The following is a 24107-nucleotide window of genomic DNA, read 5'->3' as shown; positions in this document are numbered from 1 at the left end:
AATGAAACGGTATTTTCCTTGCCAATGACACAATGGTGACTTTTAAAGCCAATAAGAGGAACGACTCTTCCCACCTCCCCGCTCAGCTTCTAGGCATTTTCTGTCTTTCCTTTTCCCACACACACACAAAAGTGTCAGTCCATTCAGATGCTAAGTGATAAATGTTTCAAGTGATTTTTTTTATTTTAGAATACAAGAGAGGTACAAATTTATTTACAGTTGTAATATACAAGCAAATAATATATATCACAGTTTTTGTAAATACCATTTAAGATAAATATTTACAACATTAAAGTGACCATTTTCTGTAAGTAGAACACAGTTTTCTGAAAACTCTATACATTTTATACTTTCCATTAATATTATTATAGATTTATTTTTTATTTTTATTTTACAAAACACCCCACGGGAATTGGAGTAAATGACTGTAAGGTGGGGCAAGCAACACCAGAGGGCGCTCACAGCAGGATCTGGGGATCGTGGGTGGACTTGGGACAAGGGACCGGCTAATTCCCGGGCAGGAGGACCCCTGGGTCATGCACGGGCCGGGAGTGCTCTCCGAGCAGAGGAGCCTGCATAGCCTTCCTCTGTGTGGCGAGGAGAGGCAGGGGAACATCATCTTCCCAGCACATCAGAGCTGGTGGGGGTGGCATTAGTCCAACTCTCTTATTTTACTGATGGGGAAAAGGGACACTGAAGCCCAAACAGGGCTTTTCTTCCTTGCGGCCTTGCCCGAGGTCCCCAAGGGTATTTCCGTCTCACCTTCATTCTCAACCTGCCTGGCATCCTCCAAGGGACACGTGCCCCCCCCCCCGCCCCGGGGAGCTGGCTTTAGGGGAAGGTGCCATCCAGGGAAGTGTTCAGAGCTGGGTCTGTGACACCCACCACTAGGACAGCAGGTGGCAGGTGCGCGCTGCGCAGAGTCCCCAGGCCAGTCGCCGCCCTTTCACAGGCACAATGCTCTTCTTGGGGAGCTGGGGAGTCCCCTTCATCCCCTGCTGAGTTTCAGATCCTCTCTGCCACCCCCAAGGGCTATGCCGGCCTAGAACCCGGGCAACAGGAGGAAGCAGCCTCGGATGTGAGACCGGGACGGGGGACCCCAGAGCCGCACCCCCAAAGGAGGCTGTTGAACAGCTACCCTTGCTGGATGGCATGGGAGGAAGAAGGGGTCGCCTCTGGGTGTCCCCATTCGCGAAACGGGATGTGGTGTCCGCCTGGGGGCGGCCATTTTCGGGCGAATGGATGCATCGCCGCAGGCTAGATGGTCACGTCGGAAGAGAAAGCGGCCGCGGCCACAGGCCCCAGTGGGTAGGCGGCCGGGGCGCGGCCCGGCGCTCACAGCACCATGGCGGGCAGGTGGTGCGCGGCCGCGGCGGCAGCGGCGGCGGCGGCGGCGGCGGCGAGGGCAGGCGCATGCGCGTGCGGCGCGGGGAGCGCGGGCGAGTGCGCCTGCAGCGCGGCGCTGGGCGGCCGGTGGCGCGCGCTTTTCTGGTGGGCGCGCAGGCCGGCCAGCTGCGAGTAGGCGCTCTGGCACACCTGGCACTTGTAGGGGCGCTCGCCCGTGTGCAGGCGCACGTGGTTGCGCAGCGTGGACGACTGGCTGAAGCGGCGGTTGCAGAAGCGGCAGACGAAGGGCTTGTCCAGCGTGTGGATGCGCATGTGCGAGCGCAGGTTGCTGCGGGAGTTGAAGCCGCGGTGGCAGATGACGCAGCGCATGCGGCCCGCGGTGCCCGCCGCCGAGTCCGCAGGGTGGAAGTCCTCTGAAGGCCCGGGGCAGGGGCGAGAGGAGGGGAGGAAGGAGACAGAGCCCGGTTAGAACCCGCCACCGAGCCGCCACGCGCGCTCCTCCGCTGCTTCTAGTGGGGGTGTCCCGGATTGGTGGTCTGGTGGTGTAGACGGGGTCCTGGCTTGGGCTCAGTTGGGACCCTGGGTGTGAGACCTCGGGGTGTAGTGACAGCCTGAGACTACCTCAACTTTCTCATCTGCAAAATGGGGACGATCTTGTGGCTGTGCAGACCTACTGAGAGGTTCACAAAAGCTCACGGCTATGAAGCGGCGCTGAGCTGAGCTCTGCCTTTTCGTGTGTGTGTGTGTGTGTGTGTGTGTGTGTGTGTGTGTGTGTGTGTGTGTGTGTGTGTGTGTGTGTGTGAAGTCTGGCTCATAGTAGCCCAATAAATGGTGATGACAGTTATAACTTCCTCCCTAAAAACTTTCATTCATTCATCCTATACATGTTCAACCAGTGTCTACTATGTACCAGGAAACTGCATTTCATTTTTCTCATCCCTGAAATGGAGGTAGTAATAGCAGCACCCCCACAAGTCGGTCGCAAGGATTAGAGAAATAAGTGTAAAAAAAAATAAAGAAGTAGCTGCAGGCAAAAGACTCAGTAAACAAGGGTTTCTGAACCTCAGGTTCAAATCTCTAAAAAATAAAGATAGCTGCTGGAGTAGTGGATAAAGCACTGGACTCTGAAGCATGAGGTTCTGGGTTTGATCCCAAGCATCGAATATGCCATTGGTGCCCCGGTTTTCTCTCTCATGAAAAATGAATATTTTTAAATATAAAATTAAGGATCATACCAGCCTTGGAGGGGAGGCAGTGGCTAAAGCTTTGGGTTTAAAGAGGACCTGAGGTCAATCCCCTTGACTGTGAATGCCAGGGTGATGCTCTGGTGTCCCCCACCCTTAAAAATCTTTGAAAAATAAAAAAATAGAAGGAGTAGGGTGGTAGTGGTGAAGCAGTTCTGCAGGTGTCTGTCTTTTCTCCCCCTCTCTGTCTTCCCCCCCTCTCTCCATTTCTCTCTGTCCTATCCAACAACAATGACAAAAATAATAACTACAACAACAATAACTACAATAATAAAACAAGGGCAACAAAAGGGTATAAACAAAATGTTAAAAATAAATAATAATAATAATAAAATAGAGTGGGGAGATAGCATAATGGACATACAAAAAGCTTTCATGCCTGAGACTTGGAGGTCTCTGGTTCAGTCCCAGTACAACCATAAACCAGAGCTGAACTCAAGTGAAATGATACATGAGTAAATAAGATTTAAAAAAAAGTAGTTCTGGCAAAGTGGTTCACTTAGTGCACTTGCTTTGTCATGTTCATTACCCAGGTTTGAGCCCACACCCCACTGCACTGAAGGAAGCTTAGGTACTTGGTGTCTTTCCTTCTCTCCATATGTCTCTGTCTCTGTGCCTCTTCTGCCTGAAAAAGCTGGCCTGGAACAGTGGCCACACACTAATTCCAGTGGCTGCAAAAATAAAATATAAGCAAATGTCAAAGTGTTTTATGAGCACTCAAGTGGGATGACGGCTGTAAGGAGGTTTGCCTGAGACTTGATACTTGATGCCAACTTGACTTAGAGCAAGGGGTCTCTATGATGGTCGACATACCCTCAATAGTTATTCGGCAAGTTTCTCCTGAGCTTCTATGATGTGCCAAGCCCAGCATCAGGGGCTGGACAGAGAAATATCCAGATTGGTAGAGCTGAAAGGGCCCTTAGAGATCATCTGGCTCCACATCTTTCTTTTACAGATGAGGCAGCTGGGACACAGAACTGTCCCTAATATTGCACTGCCAAGCTGGAGCCCAATTTGGCTCCTCAAATCCAGATCCCTCTCCCCCCCGCCCCAGACCTTGCTCTTCCAGTTACACCCTGGTGTCTCTTCATCACCATCTGCCCCCATCTGCTCCAACAAGAGAACAGAACTGCCTTTCACCAGACCAAAGTGCCACTAGACTCCTTGAACCCAGTGGACTCCGTGACCTGAGTGCTGCCAGAGGATAAAATGCTCTGGAGTGTCCCACCCAACCCCTATCTCCCTATGGCTGGGTTCGATGCATCCCCGGGCATCCTGTCCTCAGGGAAATGACTTACCGTGCTTGTTCTTTTTCTGCTCCTCCTCCAGTCCTGGCACCCCAGGGATGCCCAGGAAAGTGTTGTGTGAGTTCCCATACCACACCAGCAGCTCCTGGTCTGGAGGGATCATCTAAGGAAAGGAGGGAGAGGAGATGGTGACTACAGGCATGGGAAGGAGGTGAACCAGGGCTCTGTGCTGTGCCTCCATCCAGAGCCAGTCTTGCTCCGGTGCCCTCCCACCAAGCCGCTTCCAGTATGATTCAGAAATGTGCTCTGGGGAGTCGGACCGTCGTAAGGATCCCGGTTCGAGCCCCAGCTCCCCACCTGCAGGGTCTGCAGGTGTCTATCTTTCTTTCCCCTCTCTGTCTTCCCCTCCTCTCTCCATTTCTCTCTGTCCTATCCAACAACAACAATAAAGCAACAAGGACAACAAAAGAGAATAAATAAATAATTTTTAAAATCTTAAAAAAAGGGGAGTCGGGCGGTGGCACAGCGGGTTAAGCGCACGTGGCACAGATCGCCAGGACCTGTGTAAGGATCCCAGTTCGAGTCCCCGGCTCCCCACCTGCAGGGGAGTCGCTTCACAAGCGGTGAAGCAGGTCTGCAGGTGTCTGTCTTTCTCTCCTCCTCTATGTCTTCCCCTCCTCTTTCCATTTCTCTCTGTCCTATCCAACAACAACGACATTAATAACCACAACAATGTTAAAAACAACAAGGGCAACAAAAAGGAAAATAAATAAATAAATAAAAACTTTTTAAAAGTCTTAAAAAAAAAAAGAGAGTCGGGCGGTAGTGCAGCGGGTTAAGCTCACGTGGTGCAAAGCTCAAGGACCAGCGGAAGGATCCTGGTTCAAGCCCCCGGCTCCCCACCTTCAGGGGAGTCGCTTCACAGGCAGTGAAGCAGGTCAGTAGGTGTCTGTCTTTCTCTCCCCCTCTTTGTCTTCCCCTCCTCTCTCCATTTCTCTCTGTTCTGTCCAACAACAATGACATCAAATAACTACAACAACAATGAAAAACAAGGGCAACAAAAGAGAATAAAATAAATAAAAATGTTAAAAGAAATGTGCTCTGCCCCTGTTCCATCCCTCCCTCAATCCACCAGACTTTCTCAACGTCCTTGCCCCAGCTCTGCTGTTGGGAACTGAGCCACCTCCTAACCCCACCCCCCACCCCCCAGCTCTCCCAGGTTCAAGACAACAGAGCAGGGAGCTGGGTGGTAGTGCAACGGATTAAGAGCCCATGGTACAAAGCGTGAGGACCAGTGAGCCTAAGGATCCTGGTTGGAGCCCCCAGCTCAAATTTAGTTGCTCCTTGCTCCCCACCTGCAGGGAGTCGCTTTGCAAGCTGTGAAGCAGGTCTGTGGATGTCTATCTTTCTCTCCTCCTCTCTGTCTTCCTCTCCTCTCTTGATTTCTCTCTGTCCTATCCAACAACAAGAACAGCTATGACAACAATATCAACTACAACAAGCACAACAGCAAAGGCAACAAAATAGGAAAAATGGCCTCCAGGAGCAGTAGATTGGTAGTGGATTCATAGCAGGCACTGAGACCCAGCAATAGCCCTGGAGGCAGGGGAAAAAAAAAAAAAAGACAATAGAGCAGAAGCCTGGCAACAAACCCAGTCAAGGCTAAGTTAGAACACGTTTGTTTGTTTGTTGCCAGATCACTGCTCAGCTCTGGCTTACAGTGGTGTAGGGCATTGAACCTGGGACCCCGGATCCTCTGGCACGGAAATCTTTTGTGTAATCATTATGCCATCTCCCTTTCCGAGCTAGAATACTTTTCATTTCTCACTGTGGGCAACCTGAGTTAGCCAGCCCTCAGGGTAGGGCACAGCGAGATGTTGCAATGGCACACAGGCTGTGGGGCATCCTAGGGCCCATGGTTACACTGCCTGAGTGTTCTGGAAATGTCTATCATCCAGAGCACCCACAGGGCAGCACCACATCACACATGTATATATCTGTGCCTCAGTTTGGGCTGGGTGGCATTATGCAGATGGCAAATGCTTGGAAAGGAACATTCTTATTGACAAACCTCTGCCTCAGGAAATATGGGGGTATCCAGTCATAAGCCAAATCCATTGTACTGTGTTCAAGGTCTATCACAGAGAACCCCACAAATAGTGACTGGTCTCTGAAGTGGGTCTGACCATAAACCCCACAGTATGAAGTATTTCAACCTCAGAAGAGTTGAATTTGTCACATATGCTGGGGGTCACTCTGTAATCTATTCAGAGCAGGCTGGACACCCCCAGGAAACCTGTCTTCTTGACAGGTTCTTTTTTGCTTGAAATTCAAAAGGTCACATAGGACACTATCCAGGGAGCATCTGAAAACATCCCCAAGTAGACCCAGCCTTTGCTTCTGCAGTAAGAGATCTCCACCCCTCCTATTGGGCCCATGTACTCAGAAGCTCCCTCTAGTCAGAGCCACAACACCCCTGACACCAGCAGAGCCCCTGCTGGGCCCTGACTAGAGGTGGGGGCAGGGAAGAGAATTGTCAGGAGGCCTGGGTAACTATCATTCTAAGAATCAACCTGAAGTCTCCAGGTTTTATTTTCCCCAGTAACCACCCTCCACACACACCCTACATGGGGCAACAGACCAAGTCTTAGGGTCAGTGAATGAGTGAAGTGTGGCAGAAGGAAGAGACTAGTTTGGGTAGATGGGACTTGAATATGGAAAAGCCAAGTGCAGGGTGGGGGTACAGAGTATAATAGTTATGCAAAAAGAATCTCATGCCTGAATCTCTAAAGCCGCTGTTTTTTCAATTCCCTGAACCACCATAAGCCAGAGCTGATTAGCATTCTGGTAATAAATAAATAAATATAATAATAATAATAATAATAATAATGCTAGTATGGAAAAATTATTCCTAAACTAAAAGAGAGGAAGAAAGGAAGGAAGGGAGGAAGAAAAGCCAACTGCAGCCCAGCACCAAAGAGAAACACAGCAGTGCCTCAAAGAAATCAGTCAGAGGGAGTCAAGTGGTAGTGCTGCGGGTTAAGTGCACATGGCACAAAGCACAAGGACCAGCATAAGGATTCCAGTTCCAGCCCTGGCTCCCCACCTATAGGGGAGTCACTTCACAAGTGGTGAGGAAGGTCTGCAGGTGTCTATCTCTCCCCCTCTCTGTCTTCCCCTCCTCTCTCCATTTCTTGCTGTCCTATCCAACAACGACGACAACAATAATAACTACAACAATAAAAAACAACAAGGCAACAAAAGGGAATAAATAAATATTTTTTAAAAAGAGAGAGAAAGAAAGGAAGCAGTCAGAATTGAACTTGACACCAGGGCAAAAATCCTATCTGGTTATTCACAGTTTGGGCGTTTGTCCAAGGGGACAATAGGTCAGAGCTAGGGACTTTGATGAGAATGGGGCAAAGTGAAAGGAAAGAGGACAATGGTACTAAAATATCTCAGTCAGATTCCTTGTAAAGTGGGTGACCATGGGGAGTGGGGCGGTAGTGCAGTGGGTTAAGTGCACATGGTGCAAAGCACAAGAATCAGTGTAAGGATCCCAGTTCCAGCCCCCAGCTCCCCACCTGCAGGGGAGTCACCTCACAAGTGGTGAAGCAGGTCTGCAGGTGTCTATCTTTCTCTCCCCATGTCTGTCTTCCCCTCCTCTCTCTATTTCTCTGTCCTATCCAACAACAATGAAGACATCAATAATAATCATGGCTACAACAATAAAACAAGGCAACAAAAGGGACTAAATAAATAAATATTTTTTTTAAAAAAAGAGGGTGACCATGGATCCCACTCTCAAGCACTCCCTGCCTCAAAGCAGAGGTTTGGGAATGATCCCCCAGGTACCCCACATACACCCTTCTCCAAGACTGACCCACACCATTCTCTGACCTGTGGCTTTAGGCATTTCTCTTTTTAAAAATTTATCTTGGGGGGCCAAGTGGTGGCGCACCTGGTTGAGCACACTGGTTACAGTGCACAAGGACCTGAGTTTGAGCCCCCGGTCCCCACCTGCAGAGGGAAAACTTCGAAAGTGGTGAAGCAGGACTGCAGGTGTCTCTCTGTCTCACTCCCTCTCTATCTCCCCCTTCCTTCTCAGTTTCTGTCTGTCTCTATCCAATAAATAAAGATAATAAAAAAATTAAAAAGAAAGAGCCAGACATCACTCTGGTACATGTGCTACCAGGGATTGAACTCAGGACCTCATGCTTGAGAGTCTAGTTCCTTAACTACTACACAACCTCCCAGACCACTGGCTTCAGGCATTTCTACATCATGGTTCTTCTAGAATAGGCAGCCCCATTAAAACCACGTGAACATAACTGTCAGGTCCTGCAGCCACATGTTTTGGGGTGTACAGGAGCTCCCAGCTCGATGAGCATATGGCCTTGGGGAGGCTACCCTTTGTGGCTGTTCTCAGATTCCTCAACCTTAAATTAGGGATAGCATTGCCACTCCAGCTGTGTCAGGGCTCAGGTTCCCAAAGATCTTGTTAGAAGCAAGCACTTGTTAGTATCCTCTCCCCAAACTTATCCATCTTGAAGGAAGCTGGCAGCAATCTTCCATTTCCTGCACTTGGGGATTCTCAGTTGTCCCTGGGGAGCCCATCATGTGACACAGGGCCACCACCCTCAGAGTCTAACAGGAAATGGACACCAGCCTCACAGCCCCTGCTTCCCAGCTTTGGGAAGCTAGGACAACACAGAGGTCTGCAAGCCCCTAAGTGGTCACCTGCGCTTCATCCTCACTTCCAGACTTGAGGACTGGGAACTAAATGTCTAAACCAGAACTGGACTTTTCATTTTAATGGACAGTGACAATTATTATTAAATCTAAAAGAATATAACAGCAATAATGCTAATGGTGAACTGGGAGCCAAGAATGGGATTGTACATATTCTGCGTATTACTCAAAATGGTTACTAGGAATATTACTATTTATTTTTACTGGAGTATTGCTCAGCTCTGTTTTATGGTGGTGCTCAGAATTGAGCCTGAGACCTTGTAGCCTCAGGCATGAAAGTCTTTTTGCAGAACCATTGTGCTCTCTCCCCCAGCCTAGAAATATTGTTTTTTATATAAGAGCAGCAGCAGTGACTATATCAATACAGGGCAGAGTTCATTGTTTACTAACACTTTTTTTTTTTTGCTGCTTTTTATTTTTCTATTTTTTAAATTTCTTTATTGGGGGATTAATGGTTTATAGTAGACAGCAAAATACAATAAATAGTTTGTACATGTGTAACATTGACATGTGTAACATTTCTCAGTTTTCCACATTACAATTCAACCCCACACACATTTATTTATTTGTTTATTATTTATTTGTTTATTTATTTTTGCTTTGTCTCCAGGGCTTCATCACTCCAGGCTGACTTTCTCAGCTAGACAGAGAGAGAGAGAGAGAGAGAGAGAGAGACAGAGACAGACAGAGAGAGAGAGAGTGGCAAAGGGAGAGAGGGAAAGATACCAGAGCACTGAAACTTCCTCCTGTGTGGTAAGTGCCAGGCTGGATGAGGTCGTGTGCATGAGGAAGCAGGCACCCTCACAGGTGAGCCATGCTTCTGATCCTTACTAACACACTGTAAAATAGTGATAAAGTCAATTGTAGTGATTAAGAAAATTAAAATCACAGCTGGAGAAATGGCACAACTTGAGATCTGCATGCTTGAAGTTCCTGTGTCAGTCCCAGGCACCACATATACCTGAGTGGCACTCTGGCTTACCCCCCCCCAACTTTGCCTCCAGGGTTATTGCTTGGGCTCAGTGTCAGCACTACAGATCAGTGTCAGCTCCTGGTCATTATTTTTCATTTTTTATGAGAAGAGGGAGAGAACAGGGAGACACCTGCAGGCTTGCTTCACCACTTGTGAAGCGACACCCCCTGCAGGTGGGGAGCTGGGGGCTCTTTATGTGGGCCTTGCACTTGGTACTATGTGCACTTAACTGGGTGCACCACCACCCAGACCCTGCTGGTCTTTCTGTCTCTGTCTTGTCTAAAAATCTCATATGTAATAAATTTTAAAAATAGTTTTTAAAAAGAAAATTTAAATCAGTGCAAATATGTGTGCACCTGGTTAAATGCACACATTACCAAGAGTGAGAACCCAGGCTGAGCCCCAGCTCCCTACCTGTAGAGGGGAAGCTTCTCTCTCTCTCTCTGCCTCTCTCTCTCTCTCTCTCTCTCTCTATATATATATATATATATATATATATATATTCCCCCTCTCCTCTCAATTTCTCTCTGTCCTGTCAAATAAAATAAATAAAATAGGGGGAAGAAAAGAAAAAATGACTGTCGAGATTCGTAGCATCCCTGCAATAGCTAACTCTGCTGGTGGGGGGAATGTGACATATACAAGAGTACAACATGAAAAGTAGCTCTCTCACTCTCTGGATATCCAGTCATTATGGTTGGTTTTCTGTGCTTCTCTCTCTCAAAAAAAGTTTCATTTTTAACCTTTAAAAACTGTTTATTTATTTACTTTATAGAATAGAGAGAAACTGAAAGAGAAGGGAGGTTAGAGAGGGAGAAAGAAAGACACTTGCAGCCCTGCTTCAGCTTATGTGAAGTTTCTCCCTGTCAGGCAGGGACCAACGGCTTGAGCCCAGGTCTTTGTGCATGCTAACACTTGTACTTAACCAAGTGTGCCACTTCCGGCTTCCCTTTTAAACCTATTTTTTTATATTTATTTATTTATTCCCTTTTGTTGCCCTTTTTATTGTTGTAGTTATTATTGTTGTTGTTGATACTGTTGTTGTTGGATAAGACAGAGAGAAATGGAGACAGGAGGGGAAGACAGAGAGGAGGAGAGAAATATAGACACCTGCAGACCGGCTTCAGCGCTTATGAAGCGACTCCCCTGCAGGTGGAGTAGTACCACCTGCAGCAGGGCTGGGAGTAGGGCTCTCTGCCCTGGGGAACCCTGGGAAGCCAGTGGCAGATCCTCAGCCAGACTTCAGGTCTCTGCTGTTCTTGAGGACTCCTCATGCAGACCAGGAGACTGGAGCAGCAGCAGCCTCTTCCCTGTTATCCACAAGCTTCCCAGGTCTTACCTGCTGCCTGCCTGCCTGCCTGCCTGCCTGCCTGCCTGCCATCAGAAAACTAAAGGTCCCATTCCCTCCATCCCCACTGTCCCCAACCATTTCCTTACAGCCAACTCTCTGGTCCAGCTCAGCCAGGGCCCTCTACCAGGGCTTAGATAACTGGGAACACCTATTTATTCCATTTGTTAGCAAGCAGAGAATAACTCAGTGCACACAATAAACAAAGCAGTCCCCAAAGAAACAAGTTTCACACCATGAAATCCACATCAAGATCCCCTCAGGACTCTCTTGGGGGCATATCAACACTCCCATTTTTTCATTGTCAAACTAAGTAATCTTTCAGCTGGGGCTTCCTACTCTTCCCTATCACCCCAGAAGTGGTTTTTTTTTTTTTTTCCTTTTTCTGTTCTTCTCCACTTGTGAATTTTTATAACAAATTGAAATTGATAGGGCTGAGGGTTTTTTTTCTTAATATGATCTCATGGCACACAACTGAACATGCTCCCAGGAGGTACTGAGGCCCTTATCTTCTCCTCCCCACCCCCCCCCCCAGTGGAGCAGAAGCCCTAGTCTAGAAGGATCTTTGTGTCATCTGAATGAATATCAATTTCCACTGCACCACAGATGTCCTGACACACCAATTAATAGAGTTCCAACAAATAGATATTGGCCAGGGAGGCCCCAGGGCATGGTGCTCAGGACTCTGGGGTCAGAACAGGCAGGATTCAAGTCACAGCTCACCAGACTCCTGCCATCCCCCTCAGCCTTCATTTCATCATAATTAAAATGGAACAGTGACAAAGAGCTGAAAGCATTTTATTTAATCATAAAGGAAGGAGAGAACGAAAACATCACCTGGTACATGTGATGCCGGGGATAGAACTCAAGCTTGTAAGTCCAGTGCTGTGACCATGGTACCATCTCCCAGGTCACAATGATGCTTATTAATAATCAGAGCACTTTGGGCCAGAAAAGTAGCTTTCCAGGTAGGATGCCTGCTTTGCTATGTTTCAGTCCCGGCACCATATGGCAGATACTTTGGTGCCGTGGTTCTCTCATTTAAAAGTGGTGAAATCATCCAAGTGGGAGACCCCAATTCCAAAAAAAAAAAAAAAAGTCAACCTTAATTGTACACACAGATAAGTAAGATCAAAAGGAAGAACAAGGGAGTCGGGTGGTCGAGCAGCGGGTTAAGTGCAGATGGCACAAAGTGCAAGGACCAGCATGGCACAAAATGCAAGGACCGCTGCAAGTATCCAGGTTCAAGCCCCCCTCCACCCCCCCCCCACTCCCCACCTGCAGGAGTCGCTTCACAAGCAGTGAAGCAGGTCTGCCGGTGTCTGTCTTTCTCTCCCTCTTTCTGTCTTCCCATCCTCTCTCCATTTCTCTGTGTCCTATCCAACAATGACGACATCAATAACAACAATAATAACTACTACAACAATTAAAAACAAGGGCAACAAAAGGGAAAAATAAATAAATAAATATAAAAAAAAACTTTAAAAGGAAGAACAAAACAGGAAAAAAAATCAGAGAGAGGAAGAGAGAAAGAGGGAGAGAGAAGCTTCAGGATGTTAGGGGGGTAATTCAGTGACCCAAAATGAAAAGGGAAGTTGATGAAGGGAAAACCTAAACTAGACATCAGGACATAATTATTTGCAAAGAAAAAAAAGGAGGGGGTGGTGGTGGTGAAACTGGGATTTTTCTTCCTTGTAACAAGAAATTAAAACTTGTATAAATTATTCCTACATTATTTTCTTGTGCTGTGTTTTGGAGTCGACAGCCTGGCTTCCTGGTTAGTTTTGCTTTCCTAGATGAACTAGGTCTGTTCTTCCTTCATCACCCGCAGGAAGCCATGCTCAGTCAATGTCTAGTGCCAACTTTCTCTGCTGGAACTTCTAGAAATGTCATCTTAGGCACCTGAGAGTATAACAGATACTCCTATGATTAAATTAGTGTATAGGGACACCCATCTGGACCCAGCCAGATGAAAATCTCCCAGGACATCTAAAAAACCCAGCTGACTTGAAACTCCATCACCTTCCTCTCCATTTGGAGAGCTGTTATTTTGCACTACAGATTTTAGTGCAGCCATAGTGTGCTCTGCTTAATGAATTCCATCTATAAATGTAAATTCCATCTACATATGTATATAATAAAATATAATTCCATCTATAAATGACCATAATACCCTGGACATGTCTGATCTTATCTGAATAAAAATATCCCTTTTCATTTTCTGGCAAGTAATGGGTTGTTGTTATGAAATATAAATAGATGAATAAAAAACAGATCACAGCAAAAGCCCCTCTCTTTGGATAACCTGCTCATGCACACAGGGCAGCTGTGTGTTCTAGAAGCATTCAGCCATTTCTTCTGGACAAGCCAGGAAGAGGGGTGTGAGCTCTAGTCTCAGCCCTGCTTCCAAGTTGTCATATATACTCGGACATAGTATTTTCTGGGAAAGTGCAGTCTGACTTTGTGTTACAGTCTGAGGAAACTGCTACCATGAAAAAATGTGTCCAATTTCAATTATTAAAGGTAAAATGAGGGGAGTTGGGTGGTAGCACAGCGGGTTAAGCATAGGTGGCACAAAGCGCAAGGACCAGCTTAAGGATCCTGGTTCAAGCCCCTGCTCCCCACCTGCAGGGGAGTCGCTTCACAAGCGGTGAAGCAGGTCTGCAGGTGTCTGTCTTTCTCTTCCCCCTCTGTCTTCCCCTCCTCTGTAAATTTCTCCCTGTCCTATCCAACAATGATGACGTCAAGAACAACAACAATAATAACTACAACAATAAAACAACAAGGGCAACAAAAGGGAAAATAAATAAATAAATAAAAAGTTTATTAAAAAAAAAAGTAAAATGAGGCAGAGGTAGCAGGAAGGCATAGAGAAGTGTTTGGGATCCAGAGCAGGATGGTGAAGAAGGACTTGAGTCAGTGGTGGGAGTGATGTGCTGACACCTATCATAGGGAGATAAGAAATGTAGCGACTGTCTTGTACATCTTTATTTCCCCAAATAAAACAATCGGCGGAAGGAATAAAATGAGTGATATTTTATGTTACCTTATCCTTCCATATAAATTTACTTACATTGTAAAAGCATTAAAAGCTAAATCAGTGCTATCACTATATCTGCTGTGATGTGCATGTTTCTGTTCTCTTGGACCAATGAAATTCCTAATCAACTTTAGGTGACAGTGTTATTTATTTGTTTAGATAGAAACAGAGGCAGAGAGAGAAAGTGAAAGTGACCACAGCACCGAAGCTTCCTTCGTTGCCGTGAGAACCAGAATTGAACCTGGGTCACGTACGTGGTAAAGCAGTACAGTATCCAAGTGAGCTGCTTTGCCAACACCAGTGTTTCAATCTTGTAAACTCAGCTCAGACCCTTCCTAAAGATGTCATCATTAGCCACTTTATTTTCTGACTCTGTATTTATGTATAGATGCCCATTAATGGTTCCTGGCCAGTAGTTCTTAGTTGGTGTGATCTGTACACAGTGAAGAGACAAGCCCCCAAGTATGCCCCAGCAGGGAACCCCTTTCTTTGTCACAATTATGTGAGTTATCTGTGTATGTGTGTGTCTATATCTCCTTGTGCATGTGTATGTGTCTGCAGGAGAGGCATGGCATGATTGTACATCCCCAGCTCCCCTAGATCAGGATGGCTGGGCAGTGAGGTCCAGTCATACAGATGTGTGTTTTAGATGGAAAGGGTGAGAGGGTGATTCTAGAGGTGAAACTGTGATAGAATCCTGGGCTTCCAAGCATGAGGTCCTGAGTTCAATCCCTAGCATTACATATGCTGGAGTGATGATGCTCTTACTCTTTATCTCTGTTTCTCTCATGAAATAAATAAAATAAAAAATTTAAAAAATGATGAGAGAAGGATGAAGACCAGTGGTAGGTGCCCTCTGTGAGCTGTGGAGCTCGGTCAATTCTGAGGTGTCTTGTGGGGAGCCCTTGCTCCTAAAGGTATTTGTCTAGCTGGAACCATCTCTGTACTGGGTCGGCCTAGGATACCTTCTTTCCTGTCCCACATGCCCTGCAGCTGCCCCATGTCCCTGGAGCCCTAGTCCAGGAACTTTCCTGTACCCTTAACCACCTATTTCTCCTCCTGGCATTGTGCTGTCAGCCCTGCGAAATTCCCTAAGGGTGGTTTATTCTGGGACAAATTGAGCCCAGTTAGAAGCTTTGAGGTTCCAGTGCCCACCAAAGATTTTAAAAAGACTTGAAGTGGCCTTAGAGGTTGCGCAGTGGCTAAAAAACCAGACTTGCAAGTAAAAGCTGCACAGCTCAACCTCCCAGCATCGTATGTGCCAGAAAGCTGTGTGATCTCTCTCATAAACAAAAAATAACTTGGAGCTCTGAATCCCAGGTAGAAACAGAGATTAAAATGTAGACATTCTCTGGTTGGGGGTACTCATTCAGATGCTCCCCCCCCTAACTTAACCAAGTCCAGCCCCAAGGAGACATTGTGTTCTCTCCAGCTGGCAGGATGCAGTAGCATGAAGGGCAGATAAGTGTTGGGGAACAGCCTTATGACCCCCCACACAGCATTTACCATCAACTTGCTAAGGGAAGTGGGGGAGCTGGCTCCCACCTCCTGGGCCTGAAGCTGAGCAAATTTCCTGCCAAAGAATAGGATTCAGGGAGGATCCTGGTGGCTCAGCCTGCCTTGGCCACTACCTTTCCCATATGCAATGAGATCTTCCTCTGTCTAAGCATTTCTCTGCTGGACACCTCCCCCACCCCATCCTTCTGCCACAACCTCCCTCCCCAAGGCCTAGGCCTGACTTACACCTCTTTCAAAGACTATGACATTCATCTATTTTCCAGTGTTAAAGTTCCTTCCAGACCCCCCCCCCCCATAAAAGCTCCTGAGACTGCCTGCCACTAAGTGACATCCAATTCTCTTGTCTGTAACTGTAGATAATTGCAGAGTCCTCTCATGGATTAAATACATGAGGATTAAGTATGATGTTATGTATACAGAGCCCAGGAGAAATGCAACCCCATAAGCGAGTGATCAGTGTGACAAGTGAGTCAAAAGTCATGTTCTGTATGTTGTCAGGGGGGCACACACATGAGGAAGGACAAGCTCAAGTATTGCTGTCTTTCCCCCTCTCTCCCAGCTCTGTGCTCTACCTGGGCTGCCTTCCCTTGCCTTGTTCCCTGTTTCTTTCAATCCCCTGAACCCCAGGGACACCCTCCAAAGATGCCCAAATACTTCACTATTGGGGTGCGTATGACATTCACAACAACTAATCAAAAGTTCTGTCTTTTCAGATCATTAGCAGGAAGCTCTCCGCCAAGCTCAAGGTCCCATTGATCCTGATCCATGGGCCTCAGCAGCACAGTTAGGGCTGCACTAGCCCCCGCAGGACTGTACCCACACTCACCTCGATGGCCTTGTAGAAGATGCTGGTGCCGATCTGGACCACCTCCAGGTTCTGCTCCTGCTCATTTCGTGCACACTTGATATAGGTCATCCAGCTCCGGTGGTCTTCCTGGCTGGCATCAATGAAGTACCGCACTGTGCCATCCTCATTGAACACCTGAGAACAGATCAGGACCAAATAAGGCAGCGCTGTGGCAGATACGCCACTTGTGGCTGGAGCCAGGTCCCAGGTCCTGGGATGAACATATACATCCACTCTCTCTCTCTTTCTCTTCTTCCTTACAACAGCCTTTGAAAGTAGGCCCAGCTGTAATCATCTCCATTTTCCAGCTCAGAAAGGGGAGGATTGGCAATATAATGACTTGACATTTGCCTGAGCCCAGCCGGTAAGAAGCAGCCAGCCCTGAAGCCATTGGCTTCAGGGTCTAAAGGATCTTATTAACATGGTGACCAGGATAAAGGGTCATCACAGACAAAGTGGCATCCAGCCAGCTCTTCAGGGACACAAGGGGTTCTCTAGAAATTTGCAAATTCTGGCTAGGACCTCAGAGGTCACAGAGCCTGATGTGGGGAGACTGGCTCACTGGGGTGTCTCACCTGCTCTATGCCCCTTTGTGGGAACTGCTGGCACAGTGGATAAGGTGTTGGATTCTCAAGAGTGAAGCCCTGAGTTCAATTACTGGCTTAGCATGTGCCAGAGGGATGCTCTTGTTCTTTTTTTTCTCTCTCTAATTTTTTCCTCCTTATCTGCAACCCCTCAAGTCTCCCCCTTCTCTCATCCATACATAAAAAAAGAGGACCAAGACCAAACTGCCCCCCAACAACTAATGGACAGGCAACCACTAGGTTAGGAGAGGCCGCAAGTCCATTCCCCTTGATCCTGCTCCTGTGACTGAGTGCTGGATTTGTCATATTGGGAACCACCCAAGGACTGCCATGTGGGGAATATCCGAAGGACTTGAAAGGTAATAAATGAACTCAGGGAGAGGATGTCTCTGTAGGGGAGATAGGGGAGATAGGGGGGTGGGGCGAAAGGAAGAGGCACAAGGAGAAATATTTTCAGAGTGCCTTGCCCTTGAGGGTAACCCTCCCTGGCATCGGGCATTGTGTTCCAGGTGAGGAGGGTCAGCTTCTTTCTGTGAAGTGGGGAGGATAATACAGGGCAGCTAAGACCACCAGAGGACCACAAACCCCAGACTCAGAAGGCTGACTCATTCATCCACATCATTTCCAGTGTCATTTGACCTGGGTTGATGAACTCATCCCCAAACTGCATGGGCCACCTTTATTCTCCTTCCTACCCATCTCACCCTCACCCTCAATCAAGGGTTTTCTTGCTGCTTCCAAGGGAAAGAGTACAAGTGGCTGGGAGACACTCAGAGGGACATCTTTCCACTGGAAAGAAGACATGCAAAGGGGCAGGAACACCCTGGGTCTCTGCGCCCTGCTCTGTGAAGTGGGGTGAATAACAGCCATGCTCCCTAAGGTTGCCCAGAAGAAAGAGAATTCAATTTTTCCAAATTATGGTCTTGACCTAGGATGTTTGCAGTGGAGTCTCCAGGAGCTGGTCTGTGCCGGGTCCCTTGTCAGTGACTCTCAGGTCGGGTCGGGAGCATTGAGCCCACCTTTGGTTCCCAGGCAGCCATGGTGAAAGCAGTGGTGACAAGTCTCTAGGTCCCCTCTCAGAAGCTTGCCCCCCCCCCCACTTCCTGATTTTTTACCTCCCACATGAGGTTGTTGTTCTTGCAGATGTCCACATGCTCTGGGGTGATGACCCGGCCTGTGAAGGGCCCCATCTCGGTGCCGGCCTTGATCCATGTCTTGGAGAAGATACCAAGACCCTCCCCAGGGATGGAGCTCTGTGCAATGATCACCTCCGTGGGCAGAACCAGGCTGGACAGCTTCTGCACCTCTGCAGTGACAGAGCAGGGGGACCCAGTCAAAACCTGAGAAGCGGGGCACTGCCTTCCTGGAGAAGGATTTGCAGGTCAGGTCCTGCTCCCGGGACAGCCCTGATTGTGCCTTGGCCTGACTGGAGCCACAGGAATCCCTCTGCTTTCAGCCCAGAGACCCTCCCTGTCCTGAAAAGCAAGAAGTACTTTGGAGCTCTAAGAGGGGATTTTTAGACTTTTCACAGATTTTCAAAGCATGCAAGGTCTCCCTGGCCCTCCAGGGAAAACAAGTTTAAGAGCAGCTGAGCCAGGACCAACGCTTGGTTTAGCAAATTGGTTAACGTAGGCCAATTCCTATGAGGGGGTGATAGAGAAGTCGGGCTTCTTCATAGCCGGTTTCTGAGCCCCTCTGGTTGCTAGGCTGTGCGGCCTGGGCACAGATCACAGGACAGACCTGAGGACTTGGGCGCCATCTGGGGCTCTGAGTCCTCGAGGCTGCGGGGAGGCCTGGCGCCCCGGCCCAGTGCAGCGCTATGAACAATCCCCTGGCTTCCAGGGGCCTGGAGGCTCAAAAGAAATCTATGCATTGGCTCTGGTGCGGGTTCCCGCTGCGCCTGGGTTCCTGGCAGCATCCCAGACCCTATGCTCGAGGGTGCCAGAGCGAGGCAAGACAGAGAGGTGAAGTCACCTCTCTGGGCTGGGAGGTGCCTGGGCCATCCCCAGCCCCCTGGACGCCAGAGCCGAGCTGGCGGGAGCGACAGAACACACCAGGGCGGCCTCTGTGTCTTACAAGGTTCCCTTCTAAGCTACCTGGGAAAGTACCCGGCGAGCTGGCTGGCTGAAAGGGGGGGTTAAACGGTGTCCATTGCTGCGCGGTTGGCAATTTGTCACGCTGTTAAAGTGATCTTATTCATTCGGCTCCATTCGAAAGAAATTGCTAATTCTAAATTCATTAGCCTTGGAAGAATGCTGTAGCAGTAAATTGTAGCTCAGTGCAGAGGGGACTTGTTTAAAAGGGGCCGAGGAATTCCCCTTACAAAAAGGAGGGATTAGATGGTTGACATAACGTGAATGGAAGTGGAATTAGTCTTCACGGTAAATTAAGAGAGGAACAGAAATCGTCAGGGGTGGGGGGTGGGGGGAGAGGGAGACGCACAGAGATGCCAGCGCCGGGGAAAGATATTGTTTGCGGGTTGATGAATGAGGAATAAGAACTTGAGACATCTTAAAGAAAAGAAACTTTTCTCACTCTTTCTCTCCCTCTCTCTTTCTCTCCCTCCGAGGCTTTTTCTCTCTGCCCGCCCTCCGCCCCCTCCCCTCAGGCCCCGCTGTCTTTTAAAGTTCTTGGTTTAAGTGGGAACTTTCGCGGGTCAAGCCCAAGTTAACTAAATGAATTTAAAACCCCTTCTTTTTGAGTCAACTGCTATTACACGCCTAGTAAGGCTTTAAATGCCAGGAACCCGTCAGCTCAAAGGAGAGAGGGGCGGGCAGGGGAGCGCCCGGCGGGGGTCGCCCCCCACTCAGCCGAGATACTGTGAGGCCGTCTCCGAGGTGCGCGGGCTTCGGAGCTGTCCCCCCGCCCCGCGGTGATTTGGTTGCGGGCGCCCCGGGTTCGGCTTACGGAAAGCTGGGGCGCGCGGAGCCCCTGGATCGCCAAGGTGGGAGCGAGCAGCTAGGTATCCCCAGCGCAGCCCTGAGCGGTGCCCGGCCCGGGAGGGTCCACGGGGCCCGCTGCGAGGCGGGGACGCCGCTGACTTCGACGGCTCGACTCACCGCCCGAGAAGGACTGCGCCAGGACCTCGGCGGTGAAGGCAGTCTTGGGGCTGGTGTGGTGGTTCTTGTCCTCAAAGAGCTGCTCCCCCAGCACGTTGCGCCAACGGCCGTACAGGAAGCTGTGCAGGATGTCGGAGGTGATGACCTCGGCCAGAGCCAGCCCCGGCGCCTTCAGCCCGGTCTTGAGCACCAGGGCCTCCGCCGGGAGCACCGAGCCCATCATGGGCGGCCCCGGGCTCGCAGGCACTGGGGTGCAGATGATGGGGCTGAAGCAGGGGTGCGGGGGGTGGCGAGAGGGGGGCCCAAGAGCGAGGGGAGAGCTCTGGGGCGCAGGAGAAGGGAGAGGCGCCGGAGAGACGAGGGCAAGAGTGAGAGGCTAGAGGGGTGGCTGGGAGGAAGGTGAACACGGGGGATCGGGGCCGAGTGGGAGAGAGGGAGAAATTGGCGGAGGTGGCAGAGGCAGCGCGGAGGTGGAGGCGGAGGCGGGTGCGGAGGGGTGCGGGGTGGGCGGGAGGCGGTGTCTGCGGAGAAGCGGCGACAGCGAGGGGCCTCTGGGACGCGCACTCTCCTGTCCCGTACTCGGCAAGGACGGTCTCCCCCTTGGCAAAATCTCTGCGCCTTTATAGGAGCCGCAGTGACCCTCCTAATTGGTTATTAATGACCCCCTGACGTCGGAGGACAGACTTGTACCCCGCCGAGCTCCAGGAGCCCTCGCCTCCAGAGCCGGAGGGGCGGGGGCCGCTCCCCACCTTCCCCCGCGCTCCTCCCACCCACCTCTGCCTTCTCCCCTTCCTCCGCCTCCCCCCGTGGGAAGCTTCTGGCAGGGAGGGTGGCTCAGCCCGCGGGACAGAGAGAAGGGGACCAAGCAGGGGAGGGGGCGCGGCGAGGACGTTGCGGACTCGGGGAGCAAACCTGGCGAATGGGGCGCCAGGCCGCTGAACCCGCGCCCACTAGCTGCTGCGGAGAATCTGCACTCGCGGCCCAGCCCTGTCCAGCTGGGATGCATCTTCTCTCCACTACCAGGCCCTCCGGGTTCTGTTAGGACCCCCACTTCTCTCCTGGGTTCGGACCTGGCCTCTTCAGGGCACCCATCCTTCCCCCTTCTGGTCCCTTCACCCCACCCCTGAATGCGGTAGTCACCCCAGGGCCCGCAGGACTTCTCCGGGCTGTGCGGGTCTCCTGCGCAGACATCGCTTCAAACGGGCTTCGCTTCAAACGGGCCGCTTCCAGAGCTCCGCTCGCCACCCGCCCTCGCCGGGAAACGGCCGCGGCCGAGGGGACCACTGCCGTCGGGGCTGACCCAGGCCTAAGCCACCTTCGTGGGTGACCAGGCTGCCGGAATTAGTAGGGGGCGAGGTCCAGGTGGGGCAGGGACAGTGGAACTCCCGCACAGAAAAAGACTTTTACCGGTGGAGAATGAGCTTATGGAAAGTGGTCCTTGGCTTGCCCTGAGTAGTAGCACCCCAGAAACTGCAGGCAGCCCTCTTCCCCCCAGGCAGACTGTGTTGCTCGGCCTCCCGCCCCCCCCCCCCCAGCTCAGTTGTGAGCTGAGAGGGGCTGTCACCTTCCTGCACTGTCCTGGGCCTTGCTTCTCTGTCTGGCGGTGATCCATCTCCCTTCTCCTCCTCCCCCCCTTCCTCCCCGTCCCTGGCGCCCAGTCTCCTCTCTCTCTCTGGAGCCTGTGAGCTGCTGAGCCCCCAGCCGGCTGCAGCTTTCTGCAGCTCTGCTGACCCCGGGCCTCGCCTTAAGCCCTGATACCAACCCCCAGCCACGAAGGGGAGACTGGGGGGGCTTGACACATCGCCCCACCTGCCCTGCAGTTTCAGATTTCTTTAACCCAGGCGGGTTTTCTGGATCCTGGAATGAGCTTCCGGGGTGGCTGGAGGAAGCGGCTCCTTAGCCCGTATTCGGATCTGGGGACTGGGGCAGAGCAGCAGGGGATCTGGCCTTTGCGCTGGGAGTCACTGTCTTCACCCTTCCTTGGCAAAGGGTTCGCAAACGCTGACTACCCGCTCCCCACCACCCTCCCCCCCCCCAGGCTCCGGCCACTGGTCTCAGGCAGCTCAGGATGCGAGCCGGAGTGTAGCAGAAAGAAGGCAGCAACTGCCCACCTGCAGCCCCAGAACTGACGCTGGAGGGAACTGAGCCGGCTGAAGGCTCCGCCGTCGGGTCAGGCGCCAGCAGAGGGCAGCGCTGCGGAGGATCGCGCCGCAGCCCGGGCTGGGGATCCAGAACCTCCCCTCCAGGCGCGGCTGGCCAGTCTCACAGTCTCCTGCAAGCGCCGGGGGAGGGTTCTCCGTCGAGAATCAGGGAGGGGGGAGCCTAGCCGGCGCCGGACCAGTACGAGGGAAATCTGTTCGGCTTCTACAGGACTTGTTGGGGAGGAAACCGCACCCCGGGCGGAGTCATTTATGTAGGGGAGCAAGTCTGGAGCGAGAGCACGGGTCTGTGCGGGGCTGACCGCACATTCTTGCATCTCCCTGGGTCTCAGCGTCCCCGTCTGCGCAATGGCCTAGCTTGGGCTTTGTGGACGGCTGTTTCTCCACTCCCCCACCCCCGTCTCTTTGAATGTGAGCAAACTTCCTTTCAAAACCCCAAGGATTTCCCCCTCCCCCAGTTCGTGGGCCAAATCCCCATGGAGAAAGACTCAGCACCGTGCGCCTTGCGACCCTCCTTGCAAGGATGCTGAGCTTCGGGTCCTGGACCCCCAACAGGGAATCAAAGATGAAATGACCAAGGAGCACTATTCCTTTACCCTGAGCCTCTTTTATTCCTCAAATCCAGGAAGCCAGAAGTAGAACCCCAAAAAGCCCCCATCCCCACCTTAGTTCCTGCACTCCCCAGCCCTGCGCTCTCTAGTTTTGTGCCTCTGGTGTAGTTGCAGACCTGAGGAAAGGAAGAAGGGACACCCCTAGGTTTCGGGTTCGTCGGAGTGGGGAGAGAAAGCCCTGTTCTTGCGTCTCCCCTTGGCTGAAATCGCGAGGGCGAGCTCGGCGCTTTCCGGGGGTTCCCTCCCCGTCTTTTTTCCCCCCGCGGGGCCCAGGAGCGGAGTGTGCCGCAGCCCCCAGCCCCAGCCAGGCCGGTCGGAGCTCGCAGGCGCAGCCCCCACCCCTCCTGCGGACCTCCTCTCGGAGATCTCTTTAATATTCATGGGCTTTAATAGAGAGGCCCCCAGTATATCGGTCCATTGTGGGCGGCTCGTAGGGCTTGAATAGGCCCCGGCCCCTTTTCTTCGGCGCGGCTTCCCGAGGGGCCGGGCCAGGAGTGAATGGCCCTGCTTCTCGCCCCCTCCCCCTGGAGGGAAGAACATCTTTATCCCCGGAGCCGCCGCCGCTGCCGCCGCCCGGGCTCCCATTCACGCGGCCCCGGCTCCGGGCGGAACGAATCAATTGGCCGCGGCTCTTCAGAGGTCATCGTCCCTCTTCTCCCCAGCCCACGGGAGAGCCAGAGGGAGACGTGGCTGGCGGACCCACGGTCCGGGAGAAGAGGGCCCCAAGGCCCCAGCTGATGTGGCTGGCTCGGTTCTACTTGTTGCGGCGCGTAGGGCAGGTGGAGAGACCCGGGCCCCGGCCCCAGACCTGGGCTGCGCTTCTTGTCTTCGGGGCCGCAGGTTTCTCCAGGGAGAAGCGGGTCCCCGCGAGGGGCGCATTCCCGGGCTTCCCAGGCCCTAGCTTTTGTTGTGCGCCCGGGACTTGCTCGGGGACGCCCGGCACCGGGCAGCGCGCTTCCGTGGGGCGTTCGGAGCCGAGCCCGGGTTTCCCGGCTCCCGCGTCCCAGAGCGGCCGGGCAGCCCCGGTGTGTGCCGGGGCGAGTTGGTCAGGCGGGGCCGGGGCAAGGGAACCCCCGCCCCTCCTGCCCCTCCCGCGCCGCCGACCCTCGGAGGCACAGAAAGGATCCCATTGTCCGCTGAGAAATACATTTTTTGGGGCGAGTGAAAGCCTGTCTTTCTTTTGAACTTTAGAAGAAAGTCTCCTGCCCTCGCCCCTCGGGGAGAGATTTGCCCCCCCCTCGGGGGCCCGCGCGCCGCCTCCTCCCGAAACATCTGCCGGGGCGAAAATCCACCCTGGAGGGCAGATCGTACGGCGTTAAGCCCCGCCAACTCATTAAAAAGATATTAGCGGCGGGGTGGGTCCCGCGCAGGTATCGAT

At 51.4% G+C, this 24107-nt stretch overlaps 1 protein-coding gene across 1 annotated transcript; it reads right to left on the bottom strand.

Moving 5' to 3' along the window:
* Positions 1–1335: 1335 nt before the first annotated feature.
* PRDM12 (PR/SET domain 12) lies at positions 1336–20182 on the bottom strand. The gene is made up of 5 exons (XM_007539063.2): positions 19960–20182; positions 18016–18206; positions 16296–16451; positions 3890–4001; positions 1336–1760 (listed from the first exon to the last, which is right to left on the bottom strand). Exons 1-5 carry the CDS (start codon positions 20180–20182, stop codon positions 1336–1338), a joined length of 1107 nt encoding a protein of 368 aa, XP_007539125.2.
* Between the last annotated feature and the right edge of the window lie 3925 nt (positions 20183–24107).

Source organism: Erinaceus europaeus, chromosome 10, assembly GCF_950295315.1.
Source record: "Erinaceus europaeus chromosome 10, mEriEur2.1, whole genome shotgun sequence".
Taxonomy (NCBI): Eukaryota; Metazoa; Chordata; class Mammalia; order Eulipotyphla; family Erinaceidae; genus Erinaceus; species Erinaceus europaeus.
The sequence above is the reverse complement of the archived record's forward strand: the minus strand, read 5'-3'. Positions and strand labels throughout refer to the sequence as shown.